General features: G+C 40.1%; 1 protein-coding gene and 1 long non-coding RNA gene across 5 annotated transcripts in view; both read right to left on the bottom strand.

Moving 5' to 3' along the window:
• mafb (MAF bZIP transcription factor b) overlaps positions 1–14,184 on the bottom strand; it is a 78,714-nt gene extending 64,530 nt beyond the window's left edge. For 2 of the 4 annotated variants that reach the window (XM_066668077.1, XM_066668078.1), the window contains exons 1-2: positions 11,984–14,184; positions 3,883–3,949 (exon numbers count right to left, since the gene is read on the bottom strand). In XM_066668077.1, coding sequence (XP_066524174.1) covers positions 3,922–3,949; positions 11,984–13,083 — 1,128 coding nt within the window. In that variant the 5' untranslated portion in view covers positions 13,084–14,184 and the 3' untranslated portion in view covers positions 3,883–3,921. Of the gene's footprint in view, positions 1–3,882; positions 3,950–10,063; positions 11,436–11,983 lie in introns of those variants that run through there. The other 2 variants (XR_010802207.1, XM_066668076.1) reach the window with 2 other exon arrangements.
• Positions 14,185–17,485: 3,301 nt separating this feature from the next.
• LOC136693795 (uncharacterized) lies at positions 17,486–25,008 on the bottom strand. The gene is made up of 3 exons (XR_010802112.1): positions 24,741–25,008; positions 24,365–24,571; positions 17,486–17,552 (listed from the first exon to the last, which is right to left on the bottom strand). It is a non-coding gene; the product is annotated as an uncharacterized lncRNA (long non-coding RNA).
• Positions 25,009–26,134: the final 1,126 nt, after the last annotated feature.

Here is a 26,134-nt window from a genome sequence, read left to right on the forward strand (position 1 = left end):
ACGGGTTTAAGACTGAGTAAATGTGGGAAAGTGCAGTTGGTGTTTTTGCTATTTTTAGCTCTGCCACATGGAAGGGTCCTCATACTTATTACAACATGCTCGGCCACTGTGGTGCTAATTGAGTAAGTGGTCACAGGGTGTGTGTGTGTGTGTATGTGTGTGTGTGTGTGTGTGTGTGTGTGTGTGTGTGTGTGTGTGTGTGTGTCTGTGTGTGTGTGTGTGTCTCTGTATGTGCGTGCGCACGTTTATGTGTGTGTCTGAACTGGGCCACAAGCTGCGGAAGATAAGGCCATGATGTGCGGTACCAAGCTATATTTTTAACCTTACAGAGAGAGCAGGGTGTCTTCGGGATCTTGCTGCTAAAGATAGTTGTGCTCCTGCCTGTCTTTGGTTATAGTTCACAGCTCTCATACACACAAAAACACACACGCACAGTGGGTGCTACTCCACAGGAAGAGTAAGAGTGACTATGTTCTCTCTTTCGGGGGTGGGGCGGTGGTGTAGATGGCATATTGCTCTGAAATAAATCCTAAAAAAGGTAGCGCTAAAGTCTGGGAACTACACATTCCGCTTCGGGAGACCTTCTCTGCCCCAGACCCAGTTCCAGCTTTTAGAAAACTAATTAAAACTTTCCAGCATCAAATGGAATATATGACACAAACAATCATTAGCTTTCAAATTTAGGGAGAATAAATTCAGAAGTTTTACAAAATGTTCCACAAGAGGTGCAACTCTGTGCTACACATTAAATATACGTTTAAGAGCATCATTATAATTAGTCATACTTACAAGACCATTTCCCAAGGTATATTAATGTTTTACAACTAGTATTGGTTATTGTGCCTGTAATGCTGCCTTCAAATAGTATCAGAATTATGGGAACTTGGAGGTCGCAAATGAACAACACCCTCAAGTCATAAGTTCTAGTGGGACATTCAATTCTCCTACGTGAATACCAATGTTCCCAAACTGAGGTGAGCTTCAATCCTTTAACAATAGTTAAGAAGAAAACAGAATCAATACTGGCTTGTACACCACTCTTTACTTTCAATAGTCTAGGTGCTGTTAATGGTTGTTTGTACAACATTAGTTTAATCTGCACTCTAAGTGCTTTTAACTTGATATAAAACAATAATATTCTTCAAACTCTCCAAAGCAAACGAACTACTCTGCTGGCGTTTTGCAATTTATTAATATAATTCAAGCTAGTGTTGCGAATACTGTGTTTACGTTATGTACAACTATCGCTCAGACAACAATGACTTGATTGTGACGTATTTGTAATTAAACAGGATCCTCCGACTAGAATGTGAAGGCAGAAAAAGCCTGATTTATTGGTAATGATGTTCATTCTGATACATGGAATATACTCAATTTAAATAGACGTTTGAGAAAGTATGTTACTTATTTTGGGGATCTTGTAGAACACTGAAATATTTGCTTCCTAAATCCCAAGGTTTAACTGTTTTCTGCCACACTTAACATTGCTACGGACTATTTGCTGTAACAACACTTGAATGGACAGGCAAAACTAGTGCTATAAGTAAATATGTTCCTGGTTTGAAATCACAGCCATGATGAATTCCAAGCAGGCTGTTTTTGCGGATATTTCTCCAAATAGAGACAGCATGGGCTAGAGTCCGAACAGAACATTACACTGAATCGTAACCATGATTATATAGTAAATCTAAATCTATAAACTGGATAAAAAAGAAGGAATAGTTGGATTTCACACAAACATAGCCTGCTCTGTCCCTTACAGTGTGCCCTGTCCCCTGTCTCTGAGTGACCTCAGCATTGTGTCCTGGAGTTACAGTAGGAAAAGTGCTGCTGTATGCAGGAGTATCAGCTCAGCGTGTCCAATACTGTCCTATCATATTCATCCTATCCCCTCACGCACTGAGAACACGAGCGCGCCCGCACACACACACACATACACTAACACACACACACACTAACACACAGTCTCACATGCACACTGAAGCTCAAAGCACAAATGTATGCACGTATACATATATTACACAATGCAAATCTGATGTCTTTCAGCCTGCTAACTCTGTGACTATAACTTCACTCTCATAAACTGCACCTGGAGTTTAAATGTGACCCTGTATTAAGAATAATGTCTGCTAGGTCCACAGTCTCATAAATATATAACCTACAGACTGTTTTATAGTAGTTGCTACTACTTGTGTATTATTCATTAATAAGCAGGGCGCATGAAAGGGGTTTGTGATGGGTGAAAGCAGTTGAAACACAGTGTTTGCAGTGCAGTCATCCAAAATGGATGAAGAGGAATTTTTCTTTTTTTTTTCTATAGAAATTATAAGGCTAATTCATCAATCAAAAAGTGTCAAATGTACTACAATGTGACAAAAGACAAAATATACACTCAAATAATATATCGACCTGTATCAAAAAGTTTGTCACGCCCTGTTCAAACCCCATTCACACCTGTTGTACACAACCTGTTCATTCAGTCCTCTATGTATATAATAATTGTTTATGCAAATGAGGTGAGCAGCAGAGAAACAGATCATCGATATAAGGCTCAGTAATCAGTGTAATGATGATTTGATATTTAAACACACTCCAAGTAGGAGATACACTAGTTGTCATTGCAAAAACATATATATATTAGCTAATTAGATGATGTCTGAGACAAAATATAATGGCTCACAGATCTAAAATGCTGTACATGTTTTCATTCTGCTTGTGTTTTAACCACACGCCCGTAAAGCAATTGGAAATCAAAGAGATATTGTTTGTTATAATGAAAAAACATCATTAACTTAAATATTGCATTATTTTTAAACTATTCATTAAAAAAACAACTTTGTGTTCCAGGTCCCTGATAATATATGTGCAGTATTAAAATCTTAGCAACTCTTTATGCACTAGATATAATACTATGTGCAAAGTGCTTGATGGCTGATAAGCCCAGCATACAGAGATTGTTTTCTGAGCAGCTGCACACTATCAACTAATACAAAAAAAACAGTCTAGTCATTCTAATGAGTCTTTGGATTAATAACTGAAGAACAAATCTGCAGTTCAAAGGGTCAGATACAAACTCACATATACACACACACACACACACACATACACACACACTGATACCCTGCATTGACCACACTGTCTTTAAATAAAGCCAGGCCTTCGATCCTGAGAGCGAACAGAAGGTCAGTGCATGTTTCAGTTTCTCAGAGTGGGAAACAGTCTGCAGTACTGCAACGTCTCTCTCATCCACTGCCCAACTTCAACTGCTCTTACTCCTAACTCCACAACATAAGCAGTAACCAGAAAACTGAACCTAGCTTCCTTCGACCATCTCCTCCAGTTGTCAGCCCATGGCCACATCAGGAGTCTGTATCTATAGATCACAGAAGTGCAAGTCAGAAGTTCCTGTTTCAGTTTGGATCAACGGTGTGGCATTCAGCCACAGTCACAAACACAAAGCAAGAGCTAAAACACCACTCTTCCAGAATGTAGCTCATGCTAAAAACATATTAAAAAATTCGGTTATTAAAAGCTTTCAAAACATAATGTCAATGAATGCTCAGATATATTCAAAGTCAACTGCTTGAAATGATGAAATGTGCTTCATAGTTTTTTGATTTGTCATGTCTTATATAAAGATTTATTTGAAAAGATAAATAAATTATGAGAGAGTGTGTGACAGTGTATTTCTTAAGTCCTTCACACAACGTTCTGAATTACAGAGCTGACAGTTCTGACTGAACAGTGAAATTGGCTCCAACAAAATGACCAGATAAAAATGGTAATTTGCTGATAATAGTGAAATGTCCGGACAGAAAATCATATCATCTGAGATGCTAAGCAGCCCTCCCATTAAATACTGGAAAAATATTTTTTTCATACCTCAGACTGCAAGGGCAGAGAGCAGGAGCACACGCCATATCACAGGTGCAGGAATTTTCTCGAAGACCTGGTATAGTAAAAATGAAAAGAGGGAGAGAGAGAGAGAGAGAGAGAGAGAGAGAGAGAGAGAGAGAGAGAGAGAGGATGGTCAAACATACAAAACTTGTTGCAGCACAAAAGGTGAGCAAAATGTAGATTCAGGTTCCACAGTAAAAATTCAAAAAGGGTGTAATTTTTAAGTGTTAATTCTCACACACACACACACACACACACACACACACATACACACACAAACACACACACCGCAAACAAAACTTGAAAACTGTTGCTGTAATTTTTAATTATTTTACTTTTGTCTGATTATTTTCATTAATTATAAGAATGACAATAATCAGACTCTGTCTGAGTTTCACACAGCAAACCAAAGACAGCTCCTAAAGAAAATTTGGACAGCTCTGGTCCAATGTTAACCTTTAACCTAACTTTAGCACTGACTGTGTTGGGAGGAGGTGCTCTTTGACATTGAGCCAGGCACCAATTTGATTAATACTGGATTTTAGATTTCTGACAGAGCAAGTTATTATTTCTCAGTTTGAATGGCCTGCTACATGTCTACATTTTGTCATCCAGTCACAGAGTAGGGAAATGTTTCTATTGTTGCTTCTGTCTGAGAAATATGTAAAGATTTTACAAGTAAACAAGATCATAGGAGTGAAATTTAGATCACAAGGAGACTAATGTTTCTTGGTGTTCTCTGCAGTGTGCTGAGGTTGTTGCAGTTAAACAAGTACATTTTTAACACGGATTAAAACATTTTACATCTGTGTCCAGGCCTTAAAAACGGCCTAAATCATACACGGAATCATGTCACCTGCCCATGGCAAAGTACTTGTGTCTCCACAACAGTAAGAAAATCTGCATAATTTCTATTGATTCATTCACCATGATTTTTATTTTTTTTTTTTTTTGAAAATTAGTTGTTTTAATTTTTAGGCAACAACTAAAACAAAAATAAAGAAATTTATTTTGCTACAAGATATTATTGCAAACATATAGAAATTCCCCATTGTTTTTTTATTTCACACGAGTAGACCATGGCTGAAGCGTTTTATTTAGTGAATGTTCCATGATGGTTGAACTGATATAAATGGCTCTCGGAATAAACATTACATTAACGTACATTAAATCAGTAACAGTTTTTCCCCTGCCATCATTAGGGAGAGTCAGAGAGAGAGTAAGTGTGTGTTATTGATAGGAAAGAGGCTCTGAGCAGTCTCAGGTATACTCATACCCCCCCCCACCCCCCACCCCCCACTGCTCTGTTCTGGGCCACAGGACGTGACATCACTCGCACGGGTCAAGCTCCCAGAGAGAAGAAAGGGAGGCGAGGAGGAGAGAAGAAAAGAAGGACTCTGGAAGTGTTGTACTGTGGGGTCACCTTGCTTGGCTGAGAGATCAATGTCTCTTTGACTGGCTGGCTAAGGAGAAGACAGGGCAAGAGACAGAGACAGAGAGAGAGAGACAGAGAGAGAGAGAGAGCAAGAGAGAGAGAGAGAGAGAGAGAGAGAGAGAGAGACTATGACTGCAGCTCAGATACCTTGCCAGTAAATCACCTTGCCAGCTTCATTGAGATGCAGGTATAACACACACTGGGCGCAAGGCCAGCTTTTACACTACAAATGTCACACATACATAAACACACACATAGCTATTGTCCACCACGATACTGACTGTAACCATGCTTCTGAATATCAGTGTATATTACTAAATATCATTTGGCCCTCATATGTCATTTCATAATACACATTTAGCCGACTTTACCGCTACGAAATCTTATTTCAACACCAACACAAATTCTATTTATAAAATCTATATCTGAATGTGTGTATAGCTTTTTTTTATTCATGTAACCAATTCTTATTTATAATCCAATCATTTCATCTGTTTATATCTCATGTATAAAGCAGTATATCTCTAAAATACATGGGCAATGTGGGTAAATAATTACATAATAATCATCTTCACAACACACGGTTTTAAACATAGGGACACAGAGCACTAGTAGTGCCATAAATTATAAACATTATCAGTACAATTATTCTCACTCATCATTCATCAAAACTGCACTGCCCCATGTCCAGTAAAACAGGACTTATTATGCTCTCTTTAATGAAACATGAAACCAGTCGTGTTCTTTAAGAACTGACTAGAAGCACAATGTGCTTAAAAAAAGAATACTGCTAACCACAAAAAAACAATCTCAATAACAATGCAGTGTCATACTGCCCACCCCTTCCATAGTCTGTCTCACAAGTAGCAGACAGCGATGCTCAAAATAAACACACTCTTTTTCACTCCTATACTGCACACACACAGAGAGAGAGAGACAATGCACAGGAGTTTTTCTTGCACTCCCCACCAGTGCCTCGAGCAATCACAGTCCTGGCTGAAACACACATCTTCAGGATATAAACACGACATCTTTAGAAATACTGCAGCATGCCCCATGCTGGGGGGAGAAAAAAGTTAAATTATTAGCTTTTCAAATAAATGCCCTATAACTCAGCTTTGCAGAGCGAGCGCTGGGTCGGGGGAGCAGCAGGCATGTCGGCGGATGATGGACACACCGCGGCGGGGACATAAACTCTCCCCCGTTAAATCACTTTAAATGGAAATGTTTAGTGGCAGAGATGCAGATGAGCCTGGACTGCTGGATGCAGAGATTGTTTTTCGGTTTCAGAGTGGTCTGAATGGAAGCGCTCTCTCTAATGTTCTTGCCAAGCTACCGTGAGAAATCCAATACAGTCAACTCATAGGCCAGAATGGTCATGGAAACCTGTGAGTGAAATCTTTTCAATTTAATTATAAGAAAGAGAAAAAATAGGACTAAAACTGCAAATTGCAATAATCAAGATTGGTAAAATAAACTTGAAGGACACAATCAAATAACATCAGGAATGCACTACAATAATACAAACATATCAGTTTAATCAGACTATTGCTTTTAAACAAAAGACAGATGTCTAGATTTTTGCAAATATTTCCAGCTGATACCTGAAGTACAAGCAGAATGTTTAGTCAATATTGGGATAAAAATATGCCGTTTTATTCATACACCGCATTGGTGGTGTTTTCTAAAATGCCAAGGGGAGGATGTACCAATTTCCCCATTTTTACCGATATTTTTTTGCAGTGGCATCAGCAGATATGTGCACAGAAAAACAAGCTGAATTTCACCATCAGACCAGAATTATGACATCAGTTCATCTCTCAGGTGCATTATGAGCAAGCGTACCTTATCACACAGCATCAAATCTTATACCACAGATCCTCCCTTATATATCCAACCCACAGTCTAAACGCCTGCTTACGTGTGAGAAAGAAACGAATCTTGCAAGCATTGATTCCAACAGAGGCCCACACTGATATGATTACAGATAATATTGTTTAACTTAATGCATGTAGATGATTCAAATGCCAATATGCATGAGGGGAACTGTGATTTCTCATCGTTGGCCTTTGATGCACAAGCCCGATACAGTGACAGAAGACAACTATATTATCAGTATTAACCTAATCACTGCTGCCCTATGGCCAATGATCAGGGCACATATGGTGTCAATATTCCACTTCTGATTGAATTAAGCAGAATACAATCCTGAGAGTATGCAATATGCAACAAACAAAACTGAGTGTGAGTGTGTGTGTGTGTGTGTGTGTGCATGCCTTACTTACACCACTAGTAACCGATTTGAGTAATACATGTATACATGTAATACAAGTATATATCAAATAACAGAAAATGTGTAATGTTTTTATTTATTTATGAGTGTTCCACTTATAAGGAATGCGATGGTTGGTTTAAATCTGATATTCAGTTTGCAACAGAAATATTCGGACTCGCATAAAGAAGCAGTTATTGGTTGACATTTTGTAGAGAAAGTTATTGCAGCTCACAATCATACATTTGTCTCTCTACAAGGCAAGATTAGGCCCCACCACAACACTCCGGTTTCTGTCTAATGTACAGTGTGACTGGTAGGAACAAGTAAAGATACCTTGTTTGTCTATTTCCAGCAGATATTTTACTACTAACTGCAGTTTATTCTCTAATATTTAACTGTGATTAAATAACATCATCATAACTGAACACTGCAGTATCCTACACAGGTCAGAGTAGACCTGAGTGCTGTTGGCTAGTGCACTGTTGCTCTACTGTGGCCGGCACCAAAGGTGCTGCTAGAGACTCCAGCACCCTTGGCCCAGCAGGATGATGTGCACAGCACACTTCTACAATTTAACACTGCTGTAATTAAACAGCTCTGCATATTGACCTCATCAGGTAGAAAAGCCATAAATTAAAGCATACAAGCCTCTCTCAAAGGCAGTCTATGCCCAGCTGTGGAGGATGGCCAATAATTCATCATTTTAAAGCAGCAAAAACAAGGTCTTTTCTCTGCGATTAATCACACAGGAAATCATTGCATTTTCTACTGGGTAGAGACTGCTGTGCCCCAAACACACAATACAGCTGAGAGCTGAACCCCACAGCACTGAGAGCTCTCAGAGATTAACCCTACACTTACATCTACTCACTCTTAACTGTAGACACTCTGATACCCACACCCATCAAAGAAATGGGCAATTAGAGAGAGAGAAAGTGAAAGAGAGAGAGAGAGAGAGAGAGAGAGCATGCTTTGTGCTGTAAATCCCTTGGTTCAGCAGATAGAGGAAACTCTTAACTCTCACATCAGTTATATCTCATGTTGATTAATAATCAAGATCTAAAAACAAAAAATAAACTTTTTTAATGAAAGCTAATGGAACTTACAGAGCTCTAGAAACTGTAATAAAAGACACAAACAAAGTGCTGAAATACTCGATTCAAATATGAATACATGTTTATGTATAAGAGGCAAATTATTGATTCTACGTTCATATTGATTTATTGTTTTGCATATGGGATAGAAAATAATCGAAGACCTGTTACACAGCCACAATTCATTTTAGACTTTCAGATATTGCATGTAGTTCGTTTTTGTGAATCTGTTGGCCGAATTACACATAAACAGATGCACGCTAACTAAATAAAGTTAAAAGTAAACGTATCATAAATCGTCATTTAAATGGCTGAATTATAAAAAGCAAATTTTATGTCAGAATGTCTCTCAGCCGTTGCATAATCTTTTACCGGCTTTTAATCGTCGTATTTAGTGTCAAAGTTACGAAAATATTACGAGGTGGTTAGTTCGTATTATATGTAGTAAAATTATAGTTTAGCGCAGATTGAAATGTTTCGGATATATTACCCTGAATAAAGTGCGATATTCAACAAGTCTGAGAGGTTCAGGTCTCAGAGCTTCGTGCTAAAGAGGATGAATTATTAACCGCCGAGGGCGAAGGGCAGCATCTGACAACAACAAAAAATCATCAGAAGACCTGGCCATTCAAACAAATCGTTAGACTCAGACCACTGTCTAAGATTAAATCATCGAGTTTTCGTCCAGAAGATTATCTCAGCAACAGATGTTAAAAACATTCACTTCGTAACTCATCCCCACAGCAGCCCATTCACACACCTACGGCGCTTTAACATTAATGTGAAAATGACCTGACTCGAAAAATGCACTATCAAATAAAATAGAGTGGCTAAATAAAGTGTGGCTAAACTATGGCGAGATTTGATAACCAAACAAGAAAAAACATTTGTTTTTGCAACGCACGAATAAATTGTACTTGTGAGATAAACCTGAAAATATTCCTCTAATTCCAGCTTCACTCAGTAGCATTTCAATATTAGCCTGTAAGCTAATATTTCTTATATATTAATACTGTCCTGCTGCAACAAGTGTCTCCACACCAGCCTAAAAACTACATTTCCAAAATTGTAAAACGGAAAATAAAACATTAAACCTGTTCAATATCAAACATTTAAAATTATTTATTTTAGTTTCTGAAGAACCTTCACTCTTTAACTTATATTTTTATTTTATTAGCCTAGTACAATTAGCTGTATGGATATAGGTGTAGAAAATAATAGAGTTTTTAAGGCTGACTAAAAAGATAAATATATATAACGTATATAATATATATGTAAATAAATACATATACACAAAGAAAGAAAAGGAGACAAGAAGAACCGTTTTGATAATTACAAATTTATTAATGAACTATATGGCGATGTTGGGCTTTAAAGACTCCAGTCATAGCTGCCATAATAATCAACACCAAAACACATACAGGGCTACAAAATGGAGCCTGACGAGCGATTAGATATTAGCTGGCATCCCTAAATATCCTCACTGTTAGAAGTGTTCATCTGTCCATTCCTGTGAACTACTGGGAGTAAAATTTGTAGTGCACTTATTCGGCCCCAACTATTTCAGCCATGTAAGAGCTCGGATTGACATAGAGCAAGCGGTTACATTTCTCTGAGGTAAATTTTTGAGGTAACTTTTTAAAAAGTGCTAGGCTACTCAGGTACATGCCAAACTGAACTTTTTTTTTGTACCTAGAAATATGCCTGTGTGATTATATAAATTAGAAAACCACAGCTTATAGTGCAATGAACTTGGAAATGTACAAGAGATGACTAGTGATAATTTAGCACATTGCATAGCACAAACCTGTAGCATGACCATTTCATCACACTGGAAATCTATCTCACAAAAACAAAACAACAAAGTCTTGGGCTCGCAGCGTCAAACACAACTGAGTAGTTCTTCATAAGACTGAGCAGTTCCCACAAACAGTCTTCTTCGCTTAAAAAAATCCAGTCTGGCAACTGTAACAAGGTCTCGTACATAAATCAAAGACAAACATGGAGACAGCGAGGAGCTTCACGGAGTGAAATGAATGTCTTTTTTCTTGTTGTTGTTGTTGTTGTTGTTGTTTAAAGTCCCCAAAAAGTGGATGACCACACTATGGAGAATTAATTTAAGTAGAAGGAATTCAAACAGTTGATCCAAATGACAAAAAGAAATACCGTCAACCAGCACGACCAGCATGTGGGAGCGGTTACATAGCTCTATCATCCTCTCTTTACGATACACATTAATTATCTACATAGTTTTACACATTTTTACAACAGGTACAAGATGCAGGAGACTGTGGGAAAATAAAACAGGAGATGACGTCTCCCTCGCTAAACAGGCAGGAGTAAACTCGTTCGGCTGTTTTAAAGCAGTAACAACTGTTTCAAACTACTTAAATATAAACGTGAATATGTGGGGAAAGTTTATGGCGCGCATGCGCAGAGTGGTCCAACCCGTCTCTGATCCTGAAGCTCAGAAAAGACCAGACAGATGCAAAGAACATCACGGTATGGGCTGAGTGATTCAAAAGAAACAGAAATGACAGGTGGGCCGCTGGTCAAACTTGGGAACTCCAGAAAAACACCTTTTGAACCATTAGGATTAAAACCTGGTGGTTTTCCTTCCTAATGAGACTTGGCTTGACGGTTACCATTAGGGACCACTAGTTTCCTTTAGGGCACCTTTAGATCCCGTTAGGAAACCATCAAATGCGTCTGGAATCGATGCCAGGTATCAACCCTTTAGAAAAACACAAAAAAGCATTACTGACTATGTAACACTGCAGGAGCCAACAGAAACTTTTAGGTATTTCTATGATAATATTTTTTTTTCATCAGGGAAAAACAGATTCCCGTTTTACCTTTTGATTCCGGTATTAAACTACTCTTAATTTCGGACCCCGTTCTCCGAATCTCGAAAAAAAAAGCGATAAAAAGGAAGAGATTTTAAATAAACTATATCAAAAACCAAAGTCCTTTGTTAAATGTGACTTTCCCTAACAATATCTGACAGAGACAATAAAAAAGGGGTGATGAGTGAAGGAAGAAACTTTTACTCTCTGTTTCTGTTTCTCTCTAATCAAATGCTGCCAGAATACAAGCAAAAACCAAGTTATCTATAGAGGTTTTCTTGTCAGCGGTGAGTAAGCGCGCTCATTATTCGCCTGAGAAACTTTTTTTTTCTGCCGCTGTTGGTGAACTCGCGTTGCTCACTAATCGTATGCTGTCAAAAAATAAAAGCAGAAACAAAAACACATCCAAAACAAAACCAACAAAAAAAAAACTCACATGAAGAACTCCGGAGAGGACGGGCTGTGGTTGTCGCCGCCTCCGCCGCCCGAGCCTAAGCCGTTGCCGCTGCCGACGACCACGAGCTTCTCGTACTTCTCCTTGTAGGCGTCCCTCTCGCGCGCCAGTCTGGAGATCTCCTGCTTGAGGTGCTCCACCTGCTGCAGCAGCTGCGTCTTCTCGCCCTCGAGCACGTGGCGCTGCTGCACGCGCTTGAAGCGGCACGACTGCGCGTAGCCGCGGTTCTTCAGCGTCCTGCGCTTCTGCTTCAGCCGGATGACCTCCTCTTTGCTGACGCCGCGCAGCTGCCGGTTGAGCTCGCGCACGGACATGGTGACGAGCTGCTCGTCGGAGAAGCGCTCATCCAGGCGCCCGTGCTGGTGGTGGCTTCCCGCCGAGGAGGCGCCTCCGCCTGGCACGCCGCTGGCCGCTGCGCCGCCGTTGCTGTTGTGGAGGTGGTGGTGATGGTGGTGGCCCGTGGGGTGGTGGTGGTGGTGGTGATGGTGGTGGTGGTGCGGCGTGCCGTTGTGTGCTGCCGCGGCTGCTATCACGGCGGATACGACGGCGGCAGCGGAGCCCATTTCCTCGCCGGCCACGACGCCTCCGGGGCCCGCCGCCGCTGCTCCGCCGCCGCCGCCGAACTGCTGCCCGCGGGCATAGCCGTCGAAAGCCTGCAGCTGGTGGCTGCTGCTGATCAGCGCCTCTACGGCGTCCTCCGGGCTGAAGCCCAGCGCCTCCGGGTTGAGTTGCTGCTGTTGTTGCTGTTGGTGGTGCGGTTGCTGCTGGTGCTGGTAGCCCGTCATCCAGTAAAAGTCCTCCAGCTGCGCCTTCTGCTCGCTCCCCGAGCCCGGGCTGGGCGCCGAGAAGCTGGGCGAAGGCGGCACCGAGCTGCACGGCGTGCTCATCGGCGTGGAAGACACGGAGCCCCCGGCGGCGGCCACTGCGCGGCTGCACTGGCTGACGCTGCTGCTGCTGCTGCGCTCGGGCTCCAGCGGCTCCTTTTTCACTTCAAACTTCATCAGATCGAAGTCATTAACATATTCCATGGCCAGGGGACTGGTGGGCAGGTCGGAGTTGCTCATTGCCAGTTCTGATGCCATCCTTTTGCTGCTGCTGACAGTCCTCCAAAGAGGGTGAAGAGCAGCTGTCAGAAGAAGGCTGCTCGGGTGCGAGACACCGTGAGCCAGCTTGATTTCTTTATTTAATTCTTCTTCCCCCCAAAAAAAGAGCGAGAGAGAGGAAGAGGTAAAAAAAAAAGAAAAAAGGCCAGGCGGAGGATTTGTGTTAGAAAGGAACAGCCTGGTTAAGGAGTCCGTCTCTCCTCTCTCAACACGCGGATCTCGGCGCGTCTGAATGTGAAACGTTTAACACTTCATGGCTTCGCCTTTTTCTTTTCTTTCTGTTTTTTTGCTACTACAGTTGCGCAGAACTGAGGAGGTTAACGTGCATGTGACTGGCAAATTGTTGCTTTTGCTGGAGGAAAAAAGAGCACTCCGGGCGTGTAGTAGGGTTTTAAAGGATCGCCCAGCAGACGAGTATAAAAGCAATGCTGAGTTTTATAGCCGCCCTGACGTCACGTTTGAAATGGCAATTGGACCCGGACTCGCAGCCAATAGCATCGCGCCATCCGAGAACGTATTTGCATATTAGAAGAGAAAGAAAAGTTTTTTTTTTCTGAACTGTTTGCTCAGATGCGAGCACGTGCTCTTCAGTCTTTAGCAACAATAAATAAACAATATATTCAATGTTACATATCTGACTTTAGGAAAAGCAGACGCCATCACTAAGCGGGAACGCTTTTACCCACTTCATGTAAGATTAATTACTCCTGATTATATACATATTTAGACTCAGGACATTAGGCTCTTGTTTGTGAAGAAAATATGCCAGGAATATGTCCTAATCATGGCGTCATTTCATGGTCATTAAGAAATATCCATCCGGACTGACATAAACCAGTACACCTGTCGTGTGAGGGTATCTGTTGGACAGAGTGTTGGGTAAATACAGAGTTTCCTTGTAATAACGACTAATAGATATGCTAATAAATTATTTTGTGTACTGTAACTGTATATCTGAGATGTAATGTAAACTATAAATGAATTATACCGTACTCAGGGTCAAATATAAGGACTGTTTTTGAAACGTATCGCCTTACGAAGAAAGAAGTACGCGTAGAAATTATTAAACGAACGTACTGTGGTTAGACTACGAGGCAGTCATTTCTTTTCTTTTTTTTTTTTTTTAATAAATCGTTCTCAGAGCTCCAGCATGTCAGTCCAGCTCCAGTGTGGAAACACAACAGTGCCACCTTTCGGAGCAAACCTATTCCACCACTGGAAAAAAATATTCAAACCGCTTTACTATGGCAGTTTAACCCATTGGACTTCGCTTAAATATTTACCTAGTTGCCTATGTCGATTCAGTTAAAGTTAGCATACAGAAAACAGGTTCACACAGAATACTGACATCCCGGTATCCCACTCCAGGACAAGATGGTCGTCTTTAAAGATGCTAAGCTAACTTCTGGCCTGATGTGAAGGCTGGACCTGCGTGTGTATTCCCCTCTGTGCCTAACGTTGGCCTACCGACCTCACCGAAACAAGACGCTGCTTTATGCTCAACGGTACAACCGAGCAGAGGTTTGGCCTTCTTTGTCAGGGAAATGCTCATTCGGTAATGAAAACAACGAACAAGTGTACACACAACGAAGCTACTTTTTAGCTCGAGTGCTCTAACGCGTTACTAGTGGGACTTTGTGTGTGTGAACAGAGGCAGCAAAGCAGAGAGAGAGTATTCTCCCAGGACACACTCCACTCCAATGTGAAAATGCCACCCAAACTACAAAGCCGCCAGCCTCGGAATAAAAACAACCGCACTCCCCAAGCATCGAGTGGGAGTAAATATTCTCTTGGTCTCCGTGACTGTTCTCGAGGACCTAAACTGGGAGAGAATAAACATATTATTTCATTAATTAGATCACCAAACAAAAGCCTTGGGAGGCCTTTCAAGAGCTCTGAATAAATATTGAATTTATGTCCCCCCTGACTGCATAACAGCTCAAGCGTCAAGAGAAATAACGAGAGGCAGAAGATAATGAATATATATAGAAAACCTTTTGGCAGCAGTAGTGAGTGCCTTTTTTATACCAAGATGAAGTGCTTCTCACAATAAAGTGTCTGCAACTTCATGGTAACGCCTAATCGAATAGCCAGCCTCTACTTGTTTTCCTCTAGGAAGATGAACTTTTTAAAACAATGCCAGTAATTTTGGAGGTTCAGTGTGATCTCTCTCTCTCTCTCTCTCTCTCTCTCTCTCTCTCTCATACACACACACACCCACACGCAGCAAGAGTAACTGTTGCATGTATCTTGCTAAAGCCTTCAAGTTAATATTATAAAGTCACTATGGGACACTGATACAGTTGTTTTACTCTTCTTGAGTTCCTTTGACAATATTTCAAATTTGTCCTGAATTTTTCATTCTGTTAATTACTTTTTAATGGTAATAGAACAATTACAGTGCCAAGTAAAAGTTGTGAATCTAAATCCTTGAAACATCTCTACCACCAAGCATCTAGACAAAGTACTCCTAAAGTATTCATGTTTACTTTAAACTGGCTTGTTTTGTGTTTCTTAACTCAGCTGTCAGCAGTCACTGTTTGAGACCTGCTGCCGGAAGCAGTTTGGTATTTACCTCCTATAAAGCTGAATTTATAGGGTTGTGGTTCTTATAGGTTAATGGGAAGAGCACTGGCATAATATATCACCAATGTAACAGTGGTTAAATGGTTAATCGTCGTGTGCACAGTGCACTCGGTTCTTCTCACAGAGGCTTCGTTTAAGGAAATGCCACTCCAGCAACAAAAATGCATTTTGTTTGATTTGGAGATATTTATCTCCAGACTTTACACAGCCAGAGAAATCAACAGAGAGAATACTGAGCGAGATTAGATCTGCCATTAGATCTCTCTGATTTTATCCTGGCAAATCCAGGCATGCACATTTATTGTGACAATGCTGTAGCATTAATGTAATATTGTATACAACTTTTTCCATTGGTTTTAAAGTAAAGACTCCTGTGTGGTTCTTGGCATGGTTTTATGGCTCTGGGGAACGGGGGTTACGTAAAAGTACACTTTCACATCCTGATCCATCAGTATATTGTTAGTTTTCCTGTTTTGTCTTTCTTACGTATTTACTGTCATGTCTTTATTGCCTGATCAATTTATTTCATACTGTACACTAGCTCATTACTGTAGTGTATCTGCACTTCATGTAGTTCATGTGTAATGAGCTGCTGAACAAAATGTGAACATTTTATTAGTGTGCACAAGTTATAATGATGAATGACTAAAGCGACCACTAGAATGAACTTGACTTAAGCTGTTTAAAGGTCCTTCACCATTGTACCTTTAGTCACAGCGCCATAGAATACGTTTTGGAAATTTTAATTTATAATTCTTTACTGGGGCGGCACGGTGGCGCAGCAGGTAGTGTTGTAGTCACACAGCTCCAGAGACCTGGAGGTTGTGGGTTTGATTCCCGCTCCGGGTGACTGTCTGTGAGGAGTTGGTGTGTTCTCCCCGTGTCTGAGTGGGTTTCCTCCGGGTGCTCCGGTTTCCTCCCACAGTCCAAAAAAAACACACGTTGGTAGGTGGATTGGCGACTCAAAAGTGTCCGTAGGTGTGAGTTGATGTGTGAGTGTGTCTGTGTTGCCCTGTGAAGGACTGGCGCCCCCTCCAGGGTGTATTCCCGCCTTGCGCCCAATGATTCCAGGTAGGCTCTGGACCCACCGCGACCCTGAATTGGATAAGCGGTTACAGATAATGAATGAATGAATGAATGAATTCTTTACTGGATATGGCCTTGTGTGTCACAAATCCAAAATCTGTCTGTTGTGCCTTCTGAAGTCTAAACTGTGAAACACATTTCCATCCATCTGCTCTACTACAGTTAAAGAATTGATCAGTAATTTAGCGTGTATTCGTTACAGGTGTAGTACTTTATATCTTCACCAACGTCCTGTGTTCATTCGTGCACATTAGCAAGGCCTTTGTTAATGTGAGATTTTATGACCTTTCTCATATCTACCCCCTGAGAATATTGATGAATATTGTTTAAAAATAACCAACCTTACAGGCCTATTACATGATTTACAGTTAGTCCATACACATTTAATTATTGCATCCATTACCGTGTTCTCCCATTGTTATGAACGATGGTTCTGCCGACACACTGAGGGCAATTTATTTTTTTATTTAGGCAGCTACTACACAGATGTCAACAGAGCTTCAAATGCATGAAATCTCCATGTCCTTTGGTGTTTAAGATCATTTCTAATACAATAACCAAATAAAAAGCAGACTTTTAATATTTCAGTCAAGCTGATGTTTAGTACCCTGTTTAACTTCGGAACACATGGCACCACTGTCTCAATCCAAAGGAGTGCATGAGAAGAAGCAGGTGATGTGGAGGTTCTGGAACAGGTTTTCTAACTGATCCTTCACTCTGAGTCCATTATCATTGATGAGCACAGTGTAAACCTGGTCCATCGAACTTTAATAAAGCTGTTAAATGAAAAGAAATCCACCATTACTGGGATTATGAGCATAATCATTCATTATACAGTCCCATTGGGTGGCTAGCTTAATATTCATTTTGGAACCCCTATTTAATGCCGAATATTAAATCCTGAGCTTAGTCCAAATGAACAAGATGATTTCAATGCACTCATTTGAGCAACATTTAATTATCGGCTACAGAAAATGAAATGTTTCTCCAAAGGTTTTTTAACTAAGTGTTGTATCTCTTTGTAATAGAATGAAAGGAGCATAAAAAGCTATTACAAGGTTGAGCATAAAGGCAGTTTAACGGGTTCTTTCTGTGCAATGTTTTATGAAGGGAATAAAAAAATGCATATTAAGATAATAAGCTTCCACTTCATGGAAACAAAGTGTGGTAATTGAGCGTCGGCTTCCCTCATTTCAGAGTTAATATTCTCCTTTCACCATCTGGATTTTAATGCGCTCCCATTTCATCTGCAGACGCATTTATCTTCACATATCCACAACTCTCTCTCTCTCTCTCTCTCTCACATACACACACACACACACACACACAAACTCTCTCTTCCTCTCACTCTGTCTCTCTCTCTTTAGCCCTTTTCCCATCCCTCTCTAGATTTTACTACTCATCCATTTATAACACAAAGACTAGAGGAGGGCTGAATGACTTACAGTCACACCCAGATTGTGTATGGGTGTGTGCGCATGCACACGAGTCAGGGTGTGTGTGCTCTCTGCTGTAACGCTCATTAGAAAAGGAGCTTTCCTCTGCACGAGGTCCATCCCTGAGGTTTCAGTTTTGTCCTTAAAGTTGGGGAATATTGAGCCACCTTCTTCATTCTTTTAATTATATTTATGGAAGGGGTTAAAATAATTCGGCATGCCATGAATCTAAATCTAATTTCTTAAAGGCTACATAAAACTTGCCTTCACCTTAGAAGCGGTGGAGCGGTACGTGAATAGTGTCATTTAGTTTGTCAAGAATGGCTATAGCTTCACGTCATTTTATTAGGTTTGTGCAAAATTATTCAGAAACACTGCTTGACATGTATGAATGTTGAAAATCAACTGAAAAAAAAAAGAAATTGATTTCACCGTAGCTCAGTATATTCATTCATTCATTCATTATCTGTAACCGTTTTTGGTCTGTGGGAGGAAACCGGAGCACCCGGAGGAAACCAACGCGGACACGGGGAGAACACACCAACTCCTCACAGACAGTCACCCGGAGTGGGAAACAAAGCCACAACCTCCAGGTCCCTGGAGCTGTGTGACTGCGACACTACCTGCTGCGCCATCGTGCCGCCCTAGCTCAGTATAGCAATGTTTAAATTAACTATACGAACTATTCCTATACTAAAGTTCACTGAATGATAAAAACAGTATTGTAATTTTCATAACAAATGTATGGCAGCACATTATCAGGGGTATCAAAAAACATTCTTTACTGTCATTTTTACTATTCACAGAACAATAGTTTATAGTGCACTGCAAAAAAGGCTCAGTCAGATAACAGTAGTTGAGCCCTTGTGAGGTATTTAGGGAACTAGATATTATTTTCCTTAAAGAAACAAAGACAAACACTTAGCCAAGTACCTTTAAACATGCAGTTATTTCTTTTTTTGTTGTTATATTTCTACATATGGGCCTTTTACTAAAGAACCTTTACAGAACTCTTTTTAAGGGTATATGTTGGTGTAACAAGATTTCATTCTGTGCAAGAAAAAAAAAGAATCCAGTGAACTTTGAGGTTTTGGTATAACAGCCACTATATACCTGTGTATATGAGCTAATGTGGCACACATTCCAGTGTTCACATGTACAAAACCTCTCCACAAAGTGTTCTACTCTCAGCTTTTTCATATCCTAATGAGTATGACTGAGAGGTGATCCTATATCAGCACTCTTGCTGTGAGAGCAGCAAAGCTGTTTGCTCTTGCTGTACACGACTGGAGCAAGTCCAATCACTCACACCATCTTCAGTAGTTAGTCAATGTATTCAGCATGATCCTCAATCCTGTCTTTGTAAGGAGGAAAGTCATCTGATGCCCTCCAAGCTGGTCTTAAATTTCAGTGTGGGAGCAGAATAAAGTCAGAATCAATTTCCCACCGAGTACAAGTTCAAACTCATATAATCAAAAAGCCTGAGCTGTAAGAGCACACAGCCTAAGGTTATCTGGCAGGTGAGGAAAGTGCTTGCAGAGGTACCAAGGAGAACACATGTACAAGCTCTCTCTTTCTGTGTGTGTGGTGTGTGTGTGTGTGTGTGCATGCATGTGTGTGTCTCCCTCTTTCTCTCTCTCTCTAGGATTTAAAGAGATAAAAACTCTTCTTAAATCTCTTAGACCAATGCTAACATATGTACTGTACAACACTGGTGGATAAATGAACCCTGACGTGGTTGGAAACTTTTATATTGGCCTAGGGGCATAGTAGATTTCTCTTGTTTTCAATGCTTAAACCTTTCTGAAAATGAGAATTCCGATTCTCCATTTTTGTCAGTTTCAGTAAATGTGTGTAGAACATTTTAAATGGAAAATGTGTGTATATTTGCATTTAGGAAGCTGTGTGTATGTGTAAAGTGAGTATGCGTATGTGTCTACATTTGTGTGAGTCCAAGTCAGCACTTGTGTCTTATTGTATAACATTGCCATTTATTAATTGTGTCACCTGTATAAGACTTCCAAAAAAACTAAAATCTTCGACTGCTGTTGTGAAGAGGTATAAAGTTGTTTTCATATCACAGCTTTGTTACCTTTGTGCTAGCAGTTAGAGTAATATAGAGTAGATTACTCCTCTGGGCTATCATGCCCAACATCCCCTTGAAACACACAAAACATGGTGTGGCCGAGTTTGTTTTACTCACCATCTTCATTGTGATCAGCTCATGCTAAATCTGACCTCAGTGTCAGTGGGAGTTGGTTTTACCACGACTATAATAACCCATAGTGCAGGACAGAGTAGAAGAGACAGAGAGTGTGTGTGTGTTATGTGCAGATGATTCATATGGCAGAGGGAGGAAGCGATGCGCCTGACTCTGTTATTTATGTGCCATATATTGCTATGGAGATGCTCATTAATAAGCGTCTCCCACCTGAGCTATTAGAAAGCAGGGGGAAGTGAGCTCCTTGGCTGTGACCCGGTGGGTTCAGCCTTGCCGTGGGAACAGGACACCTCACGCACTGCATCATCTCAGCACACACATCCGCCCACTCTTACTAATTACTCCACACACAGAGGGAGTGTCGCCAGCTCTCAGCTGGAGCTCAGGTTCACCAGGGCATGCTTCATATGGGTGCTGCTTTACACTGATTTGAGATCTGCTTTAAATCCAGTCTAGAGCACACCGCCTCAGACTCAACAAGCACCAACAAACCCAAACTTTGACTGGTGTTTGTGTGTGTGTTTGTGTCATAGCTGTGTGTAACTCAGAATATTCTCCTCCATTCATTCTAGAATGTTCTTTCTGTTCTAAAAAGCTATCCCTTAGTCATGCTGTTCTACACATTTAAATATGGTTCTATAAAGGTTCTTTGGTAAAGAAAATGGTTCTATGTATCGTGATAGAGAACGTGCTATAGGTGGTTCTATATATCACCTTTTAGAGAACACTTCTATATGGCACCAATATTGTTACAATGTCATGCTTGTTACAATGGAAGAGCTGTTTTTGGTGCCATACATGACCCTTTTCTAAAAGGTACTGCATAGAACCAGTTACAACACATTCTCCATCAGTCTGAAGAAACCTTTAATCATGCAAAGGGTTCTTCAAGTGTACATGGTTCTATATAGAACCATTTTCTTTACCAAAGTACCCTTGTAGAACCATCAATTTTAAGTGTGTAGGATGTTAACTCTATTCTAGAATGTTCACTCTGGTCAAAGATCTAAAAAATTCTGTGTCCTAAGATTATCTCTCTGGTATATCCTCATTGGTTTGTTGGGTTTAGTGTGTCATGGCCTTTAGCAACAACAACTGTGTCAGTCAGGGAAAAAGTATTCAGTCTGTAGTGAATGAGAGTTGGGACTGAAAACAGTCCCAAATACACATATACTGTAAGACTTCTTTGGTGTTTGATTGTTTAGCGAGTTCTGGGGTCATTTTATTGTAAAAAGCATTTTTAAAACATAAAGTTTCCTTAAATATTTTCAGTACAGCAATTTACCTTAAATTAGAAAAAATTAAATAGACAAAACAGGTCTTTTTAAGACAATTTAAGTGTCTCCTTTTGTTCTGTTCCTGTAAATGAGACATATGAGCATAAAGAATGTTGTTGTTTTTTTTGTTAGTTTATATATTATAAACAAGGTTTCTACAGAGTAATGGTTCTACACTATGAACAGGTTTTCCTAGACACATACATCCAAGTAGTAATTCAGTAAAACGCTGTAGAGGTACAGTGTGCTACAGAAAGATAGCCCCACCTTTACATCACAGCAGCTAGGCAGGTTAATCAATGGCAGATCCCCAAGCCGATCTGGCAAAGACTACAGTGGGGTCATGCTCAGCTCATGTGCCTGGCTAACAGCCCTTAGCACAATGGAGTATTGTGGGATAACACGGCTCTTTCAGCACATGAATAAACTAGAGTGGCCTGCTACATTCAGTCCATTAAATAGGCATCTGAGTTCCAGAGACACACCCACACAGCAACACATTCACAAACACACACACACACAAGCCTGTTTTATTACTATGTTAATAGATTTTTATGAAACGTATTTGCATCTAACATGCCCCAGCAGACGACAGCCTTTGCTAAATATCATGAAGTCATTACTTGAGAATGTATAAAAAGAGCAATAGATCATATAACAAATTATCCACATATTTGTACATTATAACATTTGTTTTAGCACAGTTATTTTTAACAAGGAATTATAAAGTGTAAACAAACTCTTAAATTGTTGGTTCAGTCGTCTTTATTCTTCAGTGGGAGGTTTTGGTAAAATACATTTAACATTACATTAATAACATTAATTAATTACATTATGATGGCCACCGGTTTTGCCACCAGTGGAAAGCATCTAAAAATAATATAGGCAAACTATTCAGGACACAAATATTTCAAATATTTCCAACCAGTTCTCTGCATGCTACAAAAACCCTACTCTGAGTTAGTGAATGGAATTGCACCACTTATTACATAGTAATACATAGTTACTATTTGTTACATAGTAACATCCAGTCATCCATCCATTCATTCATTCATTTATTTATTCATTCATCTTCTGTGACCATTTCATCCTGGTCAGGTTCATAGAGGTCAAGAATCTACTAAGAATCATGAGGCACATGGCATCACACACTCACACAGTCACTCATACATTGTTGACAATAACCTAACAACATGTGTTTTTGGACTGTGGGAGGAAAATGGAGCCCTCAGATGAAACCCATGCAGACACAGGGAGAACACAACAAACCCCTCAAAACCATCACCTAAGGACCGAAGACCCTGGAGCTGTGTGGCAGTGACACTACCTGCAGGACCGCCATGCTCCCCGCATAGTAGCTTTCACTTTTGAAATCAACTTGAAGTAATTTAATTATTCCTCACTGCCAGAAAAATGTTTCTGTTTTGAAATTAATTTGAAAATAAAACTTTTTACCTTTGAAAATGAACAGAGATGTCATGTGAACAAAATGCCTAAAGAAAAAATGTGTGTATTTTTTAATTTGGTAAAGTATCCCTTTAAGACTTATTTCAGAGGGTTGTGAGGAAAATGAATGCTTATGAGGCCCGGCTCTACTAACACTTCACTGCAGTGAGGCCTGCACTAATGCTCCTGAAAAGTTATGAGTGATTTCCCACTCAGGGAACGGATTGGCCATAAGACTGGGCTTGGAGAGCTGCCATCTTGGGAATTTTAAAATGAGACTCAATCTGCAGAGAAAGAGCCGCCCTGCTCCTGAACCAACTAGCAGAGGAAAGAGTGTGTGTGCTGGAAAAACACTCAGCAGAGGATTACATGAAGGTAGAGCTGATTTGATTAAAGGTGCACTATACAATTTTATTTCATTTTCTATCTAGTGTAAACTAAGTGGAAATATGATAAACATAATTAAAATCTACTTATTTTAGCAATGGCTTCAGCACAAATGCATTCTCTGTCTGAGAAAACCTCTGAAAATTTCTATTCCAGTGTCTTAGTTTTAACATTTATCTAACATTTTATGATAAATACAGTATGAATCCCATGGAATGTTTTTATCTGTTTTCTGTAAAGTTATATTTTGGAATTCAAAAGTGTGACAGTACCATATTTTCTTCCCTTAATGTCCACTTCTACATTTTATTTTTTTTCCAAACATCCTTTATCTCTTAGAATGAAGAAAGCTGTGCCTTTAGGACTAATATATAAATAGAATCTGTTGTAAATGTCTGTTCTCTAATGTTCCTCATTTTGGGCTGAAAAACTCCTTTTTAACTTCAGCATGACTGGCTGGTGCTAAACTGATGAAAGCTCTTTCTTGTAAATTCATAGAAACCATGAGCTCCTCAAGCACTGCAGGTGAATTTCCATAAGCAGACATGACCTGGAGACTCACTGATACATTTGCATGATTCCATACCTATATCAAACTCAGATTGGTTTAATGTTAGGTTTTCCATGACACTGACGCTTTAAAAACATGATGATAATAACTGCAGATCCTCTGTACAGACATGCAGTTATGTTTGAATATGATTGACTGAAGTTTGGGTCATGTCCAAGCCCTGTGTGCGTGTGTGTTAGCCCGTGCCTGTGTGTGTGAACCACAGATTCCCTGAAGGCAAAGCCCTTGGAGCTCTTGGATTACTCTGTACCTCTTTTTCTGCACCTCCTCTCTGGATCCTCTATCCTTTTTCTTTTTTCTTTTTTTTTCAGTGGGAATTTATTTGTTGTGGCAGCCACTTATGGTCTTTAGCTCCTCTTACACCTCTCCCAACTGGCCCGAGGAGTCTGGCCTCTCTCCAGATCAGATATAGAGATATGAGCAGACACTCAGAGATGGCAACTGTCCCAAAAGCCACCTGAGAGAGAGAGAGAGAGAGAGAGAGAGAGAGAGGTGAGTCTCCAAAGTGCTGGGTTAGCCTAAGGAATATTTGATATGATATAAAAATTGTACACTGTGACATTATGATAAGCTACTGCATGGAAATGAATAATTATTTAAAAATTTTTGGCATGTATTATCCACACCTTGAGCCCTCCAAAAGGAGACACTGTTGCCTTATATAAACAACAGCGTCAGGATCTCCCTGCACTAGTTTATTAGACGCACAGCCAACAACAGTGTGTGAGGCCAAGCGCCGGCTATCCATCACCTGCGAACAGTGCACAGCGCGTGAGAGATTGTAACAGGGCCACATGAACAGGGGAGATATACAATCCACAAATACATTTGTGCCAGGCCTCAAATGCTCCCATATCGGCCATCAGCGCAGTCATTTAAAGCGTGTCTGGGAGTGTACACAACAGTAGCTACAATAAGAGACATGAATCATGCAACACGGCAGGGTGTAAACGCACATGCACACAGCCATTATTTATGATATATATAAGACACACACAGAAGATGGAGAGCGTTGCAGTGAGAAAGGCTGGCGTGATTGGAAATAAATGAAGGAGTAAACTTAAGGATTGAATCACTAAGTTGTGTGTGTGTGTGTGTGTGTGTGTGTGTGTGTGTGTATGTGTGTGTATGTGTTTGTATAAGGGTTGAATGTAGCTGCATAAAACACTGCTGCCCTCTCATGCATGATCCCAAGGTTTTGGGATGGGTCTTAGTCTTAGTTAGCCTCTGAACTCTTAGCTATCTCAACTATCTTACTATCTCAAAATAAATTAATCAATCAATGAATAATAAATAAATAATTAAAACACAATTTAATTGAAAAATAAAGACATTAGGATGAACAGATTTTACAGAATTTATTGTATAGGCATTGTATATATTGTATATGCATTGTATAGTGCTGTCAGATGGTGGATACATACTAGTCTGAGGAGGAACAAGCCATGGTCCCACGGTCCAAAAACACACGTTGGTAGGTGGATTGAGTACTCAAATATGTCCATAGGTGTGAGTGTGTAAGTGAACATGCAAGTGTGTGTTGCCCTGAGAAAGACTGGTGCCCCCTCCAGGGTTTGTTCCTACCTTGCTCCCAACTCCCGACCCACCGTGACCCTGAAATGGATAAGAGGTTACAGACAATGAATGAATGAATATAAATTACCATCCACTGGATTGCTTGTAAGTAAATTATGCCACTAAATTGTGATGAAAATATCCCCTTTTTAGGAATTTTTTAGGAGCAAGCATTAACCATGCCGGTATGATTCATCACAGAAGTGTTACATGGGACCAACAACATTCCACAGCAGGCTCACACTGAAGAGGTATCAGTGTATATTCATTAATATAACTCCATGCTACACTGAAGCTGTTTAGAACTATTCATAAAAATCTCAAGTTGCTTTCACTTTAAAACATCTATAAAGACTGTGCTCTCATTGAACAGGATTTCACATAATAAAAGAAGTCATTAAGTAAATCAGACTCAGTAAGAACAGAAAACTGCAGATCTACTGTT

The sequence above is a fragment of the Hoplias malabaricus genome, chromosome 4, assembly GCF_029633855.1.
Source record: "Hoplias malabaricus isolate fHopMal1 chromosome 4, fHopMal1.hap1, whole genome shotgun sequence".
Taxonomy (NCBI): domain Eukaryota; kingdom Metazoa; phylum Chordata; class Actinopteri; order Characiformes; family Erythrinidae; genus Hoplias; species Hoplias malabaricus.